Source organism: Ixodes scapularis, unplaced genomic scaffold (genome assembly GCF_016920785.2).
Source record: "Ixodes scapularis isolate PalLabHiFi unplaced genomic scaffold, ASM1692078v2 PGA_scaffold5__190_contigs__length_132052651, whole genome shotgun sequence".
In the NCBI taxonomy this organism is placed as follows: domain Eukaryota; kingdom Metazoa; phylum Arthropoda; class Arachnida; order Ixodida; family Ixodidae; genus Ixodes; species Ixodes scapularis.
Genome location: NW_024609880.1, coordinates 34,593,311 through 34,602,665, shown reverse-complemented (window position 1 = coordinate 34,602,665; position 9,355 = coordinate 34,593,311). Strand labels below are relative to the sequence as shown.

The window sequence follows — 9,355 nt, the reverse complement described above, 5'->3', positions numbered from 1 at the left end:
GAAATTGCCAGAATTTCCACCATGCGATGGACCAGAAGACGCACATTGAGAAATGAATGTAAAACTAATTGCCAACAAGAAAAGACTTGTCTCCAAAATATTAGGGAGGTGCCTGCCTATTACGAAAAACATAATATTGAAACCTTATGTGCTATGGCTCAGCTTTATTTTATTTAGAATGACGCAAAAGTAGGAAAGGTACATTGAATCAGTGAACCAGTTACATTTTATTAGTTGGGCAAGTAAAGGGAGATAAACACCGCATGTAGATTTTCGACATATTCCTAGATTTATTTTACCTCTGACGCAAGTGTCAACACACACACAGTCGTACAGGTCGTCAAACAATATCCTGCAAAAAAAAAAAAACTATACAAAAGAGTCATTTTAATTAAAGAATGCGGCATTTATACCATTAAAGGTTGACCGGATATTGTTATGAAGAAGACACGCTAGTTTATTTTCCCTCAGATTACAGGAACGTCAATCAGTGCCACTAACAAGAAGACGCTAGTAAGTTACGATTCATAAAATCGTTTTATTCAAAACGTCATACCAGTGCATATTAGTTTCATCGTATGACATTTACGTGACAATCAATCAATCAGTCAGTCGATAACTGATACATCTTTATTTAGGTGCGGATTTTTCTTACAGAAAAATATAACTTTCTACATTAGCCTATGCGGCATGGGGCTCTTCGTGTTCGTCAGATTTGTAGTTTCAAAATGCGCTATATTCTATCACAATATGTTGTCTAGTCACTATAAAAAAGAAATATCCTAGTTATAATTTACTTTTTCTCTTCATCCGGTTTGTCTAACTTAAATTTATATCCTATATTTCCTTCTTTTTGCAACCCACATTATATGATTTCAATATTGCACTAATATATTAAATATCTGAAAGTTCCAAGTCAAAATGGTATCTATACATATATATATATCTGCTTATAGTTTAGTGCATGGGAATAATGTACTCACGTGCTCCGAATGCTTCAAGCTTGTGGGCGTTATGATTACGAAAACAGATCACTCCGCGTACACTCAATTTCTACATTAAAAATAAAAACGCAAAGAGCGGAGTCTAAAGGTTCAGTGAAGGCACTCAAGACAAATTAAGAGCAAATTGCTGAGCAATACATGCTTTGCGCCTGACGTCAGTCCGCTAGGGGCGTTAGCGTCGACGCCAGCGGTTGCCATTTTGCATTTTGTGTCGTTGTGTCCGCTTGTGTGTTTGATCAACGTTGCTCCTCCACAGACCGTTTGCTGCGCATTTACTCGTCTCGGGCAGCGACGTTTCAGAATTTATTTTGAGTGTTTCCGCGCTTGTGGTTTCTGTGTACTTTTGTTCCCGTGTTGTTTCGTCGAAAACTAGGTATCACCAAGTAATAGAAAGCGCGATCAACTGTCTTGCGCGCAATGGTAAATTGCGTTGTGGTCAGGTGCAGCCATCGCACTAGAAATAAGCCCTCCGAAAGGAACTATAAAAGTGTTGGATTTTATGCAATCCCCAAGGTGAGACTGGGTGAATGCCAACAAACTGCCGCTATAACCGCTAAAAGAAGAGCGGCGTGGCTGCAAAGAATCAGGCGCGCGGACCTTTCTGCAAATGCGACGCACTATCGAGTATGCGGCGAACATTTCGTGACAGGTGAGTTGGAACTCGTTTTATTCATTATGGTGCTGTACGAACAGATATTGATTTAAAAGCACTCGATTTAAACCACGCGTAATGGTGGGCACACTTGACTGAAGTGCCCGATGGGCTGTTTCACGGTACTAGCAAAACTGAGTGTTCGAAGTGCGTATGACCGCGTCCGATCACACGAGAATCTTTTTTTTAAAATTTATTTTATGCGGTTTTTAACGTTTTTAGGAGATTGACAATTTTACATTTAAGCAAAGCCTGTTCACGTCTGTTCATGCAGTGCATTCAGGCGCTGTCGTTTTGCGCAAAAACTTTAAATGTTGGAAAACACTTTGAAGGTGCAGGCGAGCTGATGCAAGTTTATTATTTTGTTAAGACACCCGATACTGGGTGAAAAAGTCATGAGACAATCAAAGTAAAGGAGAAAGAGGGAAAGAACAAAATTAAAATGTTAAAACTGAAATTTTCAGGGCGCCCAACATACTTCATGGATGAGCTCAACCCAGACTGGGCACCGAGCCTCAAGCTCGGGTACAAGTCGTCAGTTGCAGACAAACCTGCTGCCTTCGACAGGTGAAAATTTTGGGAGTGTCTGTTACCTGGTTGAATGCTTAGAATGCTTTCATTACCAGTGGCGTCATTAGGGGGAGGGGGCAAACCACCCCGGATGCAGCACTCGGGGGGGGGGGGGGGTTGTGTTTGCAGGCCATTGCCCCGGGTGCTACTGACCCTAGTGACGCCACTGTCCATTACTGATAACTTTGCTTTTGCGTACTGGACATATTTAGGTACAAGCGTACACAAGCGCGAGCCAAAGGGCCTGGACGTAGCAAGGCGGCAGCAGCAAGTCAGCAACCAGACATCGCAGCGGCTACACCCGAGGTAGTCGGCGAGATGCAGCGTTCCCTGCTGCCAGAAGAACAATCACCCGAACACTCCGGTAAGTGTTACCTTGATCGGTCAGCGTGGCATTGGCTTTTCAAGTAAAAGTATTTTGTAATGAATGCAAATCTGTTATATTATGTTTCAGAGTTGCAAGACCAGGGACGTTGCGCAGGATCGCCCGAGAGTCCTAGTAATGATATTGTAGTGAGTGCGCAGGCGAGCTGGTGGAAATTAACCATTCTGATGTTAGCCTGAGACTGAGGCTACTTTGAAACTTCATCTTTTCCTGCCTCAGTCTCAGGCTAACATCAGAATGGTTAAAGTCCTAGTAAGTAGCGTCAGCATGCCAAGTAAGAGTTCCTTAGAACTCAATTTGTTTTTGTGTGTGTGTAATGTTTCAGAGTTGCAAGACCAGGAATGTGTTACGGAGCTTCAGATGAAGGACATCGCTAGACTAGAAGAGGAAAATCGCCGGCTCCTCTCGGATCTGTGCTCTGGTCGAGCCAGCCTTAGCAAGCAGAAGTTTGAAGAAGATGCATTTAGAAACAACGACGACTTAGTCAATTTTTACACAGGGCTTCCAAACTCCACAGTCCTTTTCGACATCTATGAACTGCTGCAACCTCACGTCAGCCGCAACGCCCACAATTGCCTGAGCGAATTTCAGGAAATGATTCTTCTTTTCATCAGGCTTCGGATGAACGTGCCCTTGCAGGACCTTGCCTACAGGTGAAGCTTCACAATTATAAACTTATCGGTTATGATACTTACAGTGTTGAATGCAGGTTTTTTCAGATCAGAGAGGGGGGGGGGGGGGGCAGAATATCAGATGATAGAGAAGACTCTCTTCCTTCTTTTCTACCCTAAAGTTTCGCACGGGTGGAGGGTTATCACACGCTTCGCTCAGGTTGGCTGATGGGAGCCGTAATGCTTGCCCTTTAGCAAGTTATGTTGCGAAGTTATCAACACAGCCATGTAGCTAGTCATTTGTTGGTTTGACTTTCAGTACATTAAAACAGTCTAAACATATTGCTCAACTTAAACATTTCTAAAACTCAAGATCGAGGCTCAAAGAGGGGACAAACACAAGACATCTAAATTTGAGATGACTTGAATCTGTCCCCTCTTGTTCGTTTTCGGTTTTAGAAATGTTAAACTTTAACCATTTTGCCTGCCTTGTTACATTATCTTCAATCGTAATGCTAAACTATATTTCTTAATTTTTTTTAGGTTTGGAGTTTCACAGTCCACAGTTTCTCGGATTGTGGAGAAGTGGCTGGACGTGGCCTACACACGACTCTCAGACTGCATCAAATGGCCAGAGCGGGAGCACTTGAAAAAGACATGCCAATGACTTTTCGAAAGGAATTTGGCAGCAGGGTAGCGGTGATCCTAGATTGCTTCGAGATATTTATTGAAAGACCATCGTCACTTGCGGCACGAGCGCTCACGTGGTCTACCTACAAGCACCACAACACCGCGAAATATCTGATCGGTATTGCTCCTCAGGATGTGATCACTTTCATATCGAAAGGTTGGGGTGGACGGGCTAGTGACAAGCTGATCACAGAGTCTTGTGGAGTGCTAGATAATCTGTTGCCCGGCGATTCTGTTCTGGCCGACAGAGGTTTTAGGATTGCTGAAGCTGTTGGAGTTCACTGTGCACGGCTGGAGATTCCGGCTTTCACAAGGGGACGAGCGCAGCTGCCTCCAGCTGTTGTCGAATCAACAAGAAAATTGGCGAATGTCCGCATTCACGTTGAACGCGTGATAGGACTTGTCCGAAACAAGTACACCAACCTAAAAAGTACAATTCCAGTCGACTCGTTTGTGGCTAGGGGTATCGGGAATGCCACTACTCTCGACAACATAGTGGACGTTTGTTCTGCCTTTGACAATCTCTGCGAGTCTGTTGTTCCGTTCTACTAGGAAAATAAGGCTAAACTGCAAAGGCTACCCTTAATGACCACTGTGATACTACTTTGAGAGACAGCCACTTGCAAGACAAATATGTGTACAAACAATTGCTGCTATTTTTGTAAAGGATGAATGATTGTGCAAGTCATTCATATGCAAGAGTTTAGTGCAAGAGATGAATAAATGTTTTCATTCAAACAGAAAAAGGTGTTACATTTTTTACACAGCCACAAAAGTACACACAGCTAACCACACACTTGTTTCTTAGTAATGCTACACTTTTACAGGAGACTCTCACTAGGCTGTTGGAATTCACACACAAAAAAATAAAGGATCCCAGTGTTGATTCAGATCCCTAGAAAAGTTAGTGTTGCGACGACGAGGCACAATTCTTGCAGAACCACTTTCGTGCTTTGGGGGCACGTTTGATTTTAACACAACTAAAGCGGAACCACTTCCCAATGCAGCTTTCGCCGTGGCACTGGATCATGTCGCCATACTCTGGCCCCCCACAGTAGCAAAATGAATCTTGCTCATCGGAGTCTCCACTCATGGGGTCATCCACTGCTGCAGCTTGTTCGCCCTCTTTGTTGGTCCAGTACTCAAAGCAGAGTTCTGGGGGTAGAACAGTGCTAAAGTATTCCTTGCATCTGGAAAGCATTGTATCGCAGAAGTCTTCGCTGAAGCAGATCCGCTCTATAAATGTGTCCTTCAGGGTCCAGACAACGAAGTCACAATACATTCTCTTGCTGACTAGCATCTGCATTTGCACTTGATAATAGTAGCAGTGCTCCCGCTTTAACTGCAGCTCTCCGTCGATAGATGTGAGGCACCCATCACGTGTTGCTGCAATTTGTGCTAGAAAAAGTTCCCGTGTTTTATAAGGGCACTTAACCTCGAGGAGCCCCGGCCCACAACAGAAGCAACTAACAAGGCCGCCGGGGGTGGCTGCCAGGAACGGGTGCTCAGTTGAGACGTGTACTCCAGATGGATCACACTTCAAGTGCATGTGTCGCTCTCGAGAAAGGCTCCTGTAAGAAGCCTTTGCATCAGGCTCGTGGTCTTTGCCCCACTGAGTCTGGACGCTCCAGAATGTGCATTCTGTCGGATAACAGATGCGTCGCAGGAGGCTCATGGAGAGGTCGGTTAAGGATGTCACGCACACCGCTCTGGCATTTGAAGCTGTGATCCGTCCTGCACGAAACTGGAACCATTTTGCGCTTGCAGCTTGTGTCTTCGTCTGATTTTCAATCAATCCAGACACCTGCAACGACATGTCATTATCATAGTATCACACTTTATTCTTTCAACATAAGACCCCACATTGTGGGGAGTTTATATAGTATAATCTAGACCAACACGCTGTTTACAAACAAGCTCGCCTTTGCCCACACCAGGTGTGGGCACTGTGCGTGCGCAGAAACTGAATTTGGAAGGAGTGAAGCGTCTGCGCATGCGCTGTGCCATCGACAGCGCCACCGCAGCTGCATGATGTCAAGGCCGCGTGTTGGTTTATAAGTATCCCTTATAGACGTCACATCTTGGATCCTAATCTGCACGGCAGGACCAAGGAACTAGAAAATCGCCGTTCTGAAACAATCTGGAAGTACCTCTGGATCAATGGTAAGCCGACTTGCAGCGACGTCACAGTGACCTTGCACCTCGTCCTATGTGGATGGGCAGGCGTCCTGGAGGAGGCTGCTCAGGATGGCCTGAGGGAACTTTGTGACCACGGGAATGTAGTTTTCAGCGTAGGGCTCCACCAAGGAGAGAAGCGCAGGGCGTGATCCCCCTTGGTGGCATGCCGCAAGGAAGGACCTGAATTCATTGGGCGATGTAGTTGCGACTGTTGCTTGTTTAGCCGGTTGTGGTGGCTCTGTGCCCTGACCAAGACGGCGCATCTTGGTCCTGGACGAGGCGAAATCGATCTTGGCCACTGGCTGGCCCTCCAGCGTCTGCAGCTGCGGTGGCAGCCATGCATTTTCCCTGTCCGTGCACGTCAGCTCCTCCCTCCTCTTGATTACAGCCTCAAGGTAGAAGAGGACGGACCCTATGTGGCAGCAGGCCTCCCCAAGGCCCGCACATGCACGTACAATGTGCCAGGAGCACTTCTCCATCTGGCTTGGCAAGAAGCCATGGTTGGAGGAGCTTCTCTCTAAATGACTGGGAGTGCCGTACCTGCAAAAGATAATTATTACTCGTCAACAGTCACTTCATTAAGTTCAGTTGTACAGAACAAGCTTGCAGTGTGACAACGGGTAGAAGAATGCTAGTTTTAGAAAGGCACTGCTGATGGTCCCCTGAATTTACGGTCTGCTGCCCTTTTCTGGGAGGAGTAACTCTGTTGTATCTATGTTTAGATAGCCGAAAGTCAGTCTGCCTCAGTGAGCATCTGGTGTTTATCTGTATATGGTAAATTTAGTCGCTGCATTACCACTGCCAGCCTGGGCTCCTTAACGCGCACCAAAGAACTAGTGATACACGACCGCCTGCCCGTACGACGCTCACCAAGATAGAAGTGGGCAGGGTGTAGATTGAACCCAGGATCCCTGGGATCTGCAGAGCGAGCTTTCGCCCTACGCGCTTCGAGCTAGGGTGCGTCAACACTCGGCGCCCGATTCCTCACCAAGTACGAACTTTTTTTTTTTTTTTGTCAATCACGATAAGTTTTGTTATATTAGTTATGACTTTCTGATTTCAGAGTTCCAGAGCATTCAACAGCGCATGTGCGTGTATGGCACGACCGCCAGCAAGCGGGTATCGCTTTGAAACCTTTTCGCAGCCGTTAGTGCGTGCGTGAACGCAAGGATGTTTCGACACTAGTCAGTCCGGAACTCCAAATTAGTGAAGTGGTGGATTAAATCCGCGTGTGAGACAAGTGTTTTTTTCGCTTACCTAGCCAACGATGACAACGTTGCGGTCGCCCAGCACTTTTGATCGCGGTTGCTGCACCCAGCCACTCGTGAGGAAGTTGTGGGCCTCCATCGATTTGATGTCTTTAAACTGCTCACGTGTTGCGAAACTCGTGCCATTTACCAAACAGTCTCTCACGTCAGCAAAATCTACTCTGGGCCACAGATAAGTGTCGCTGGACAGTTCGTCGTCCGCCAACACCAGCGGGTCAACATCCTCGCAGCGTCCGACTTTCTCGGCGTAACGAAGAGCCTCCGGTCCGCGCAGGGACTGCGCGTACGCGCTCATGCGCATGGTGCTAGGTGTCTACACTAGCCACACGAAACAAAGGCCTAATCGCACTCGGAGAAAATAAACTTGCGGAACTGGCGTAGACGTCCGCGAGCAACCGGCGTGCACTGGCGTGGCTCGTGTATCGGAAAGAAAGCGGCTGCTAGAGTAACCGGCAAAATGGCGAACAGGACAAGGTTGCCAGGCCACCTAGCGTTTGATGCATATTATGTATTTTACTGCAACTAAATCGTTTGGCGCCTGCGTTCTTGCACTCTTCACACATTAGTTTAGCGACTGACTTAACGCGTGGCATGTACGTTCGAAAGAGATTCTCGGAACGGAGATACCGGCGCTAACTATGGTTTTAAACAACCTGCGACAGGGTACCAAGTTGCTATCTTTTGGACGTAAAGAAGGGTTTTCCCGCCAAAATAGCACCTCAACTGACATTAATGTGTCATGACACGATGAAGAAAAAAAGAAAGGTGTGTTTTGACCTGTTGGAAGGAAACTCGCTAAATAATCGAAATTGTCCGGGTTCGATTCCTGCCTGGCGCAAACGCTTTTTTACTGGAATGGCCCCTAGCAAACTCCCCCATCCCCTTCAAGAAAATGGCGGTCTTCGGTGTAGGGGGCGTGATGTCATCACGTGGCTCAGCCAATGGGCATCGAGTTAATCGGCGGCTTCATTTTTGGGCTTCACAAATTTCTAGACCCTCCTTGACGAGACAAAGCACGCTTCACGTGAAAACTGTACCCTAAACTAACGTGATTCGTTAGATCCAGATTTGTACCGTACGCATTACAAGTGTAATCGACTACTTTTTGGAGTAATTTTGTAATCAGTTGATTACTTTTATTAGGCAGTAATCACAAGAGTAATCCAATTACTTTTGAAGTAATAAAATTACTTGTAACCGTTACAATTTGTCCACGGCCCCTCCCCCCCCGGCACACGCCTTTTTTTTATGCAATGACAAAACTAAAATTTGCTTCTTTTTTTTTCCAACGGAAAAAAGAAGGATTTTTGCGGAGCTGTAGGAAACGAGGTCAATCTCTTTCTATGTACAGTTTCTGTGGAATGTCAGTGTTTTTTTTTTTGTGTGTGTTTTTTTTTTCGAGCTGGGACTGGGAGTGGGAAGCCCCAGGAAAGCCACAGTGCGTGACAAAGGCCATTCAGGGCAAAGTTTGAGGAAGCAGAATGTAGCTTTGTGAGTCCTTCGTTCAAACTAGCCCCCTCACGCACACACACACAGAAATAAAAAAAATAAAAAAAATATCCTGCTTAGGGTACCTACTCGCAGCCCGTAGGAGGACCAGAACCGAAGAATTCCTAAAGCGGATGCAAAATATAACAAAGGCAGTTGACATATTTCCCCATTTCCCCTACGTGGTCTTTGTGACAAGCAATGTTTCGAGTTAAGAAGTGGGCGGGGCGATCTCTTCCGCTAATGGATATTACACATGATCCGTTTCAAATCCTGGAGCTGCTGCTCTTTTGGATAACATGCGAGCTCATGCACATGTGAATAATAAAATGAGCGACGCAAACTTTGAGCGACAACCCTTGCTCAAGCTTAACAAGATCTAGAACCCCCTCCGCTCCTCCCCCCCCCCCCCACCCCCCCACACACACACACTGGCGAACGCCAAAATCATTAAACGTCTTCAAACAAAGTCTGTGCTTGTGTCCGCATTGTGAAGGTGCAACGACCAC

General features: G+C 46.2%; 2 protein-coding genes across 2 annotated transcripts; one reads left to right on the top strand and one right to left on the bottom strand.

The window, feature by feature from the left end:
- The first annotated feature begins 1,217 nt into the window (after nucleotides 1-1,217).
- Nucleotides 1,218-2,975, top strand: LOC115326705. Its single transcript, XM_040217563.3, has 5 exons — nucleotides 1,218-1,653; nucleotides 2,121-2,223; nucleotides 2,439-2,590; nucleotides 2,681-2,739; nucleotides 2,937-2,975. The coding sequence occupies exons 1-5, from the start codon at nucleotides 1,422-1,424 to the stop codon at nucleotides 2,973-2,975; spliced, it is 585 nt and encodes a 194-aa protein (XP_040073497.1). The 5' UTR covers nucleotides 1,218-1,421.
- Nucleotides 2,976-4,672: 1,697 nt separating this feature from the next.
- Nucleotides 4,673-5,728, bottom strand: LOC120845992. The gene has a single exon (XM_040217562.3). The coding sequence runs from the start codon at nucleotides 5,726-5,728 to the stop codon at nucleotides 4,817-4,819; it is 912 nt and encodes a 303-aa protein (XP_040073496.1). The 3' UTR covers nucleotides 4,673-4,816.
- Nucleotides 5,729-9,355: the final 3,627 nt, after the last annotated feature.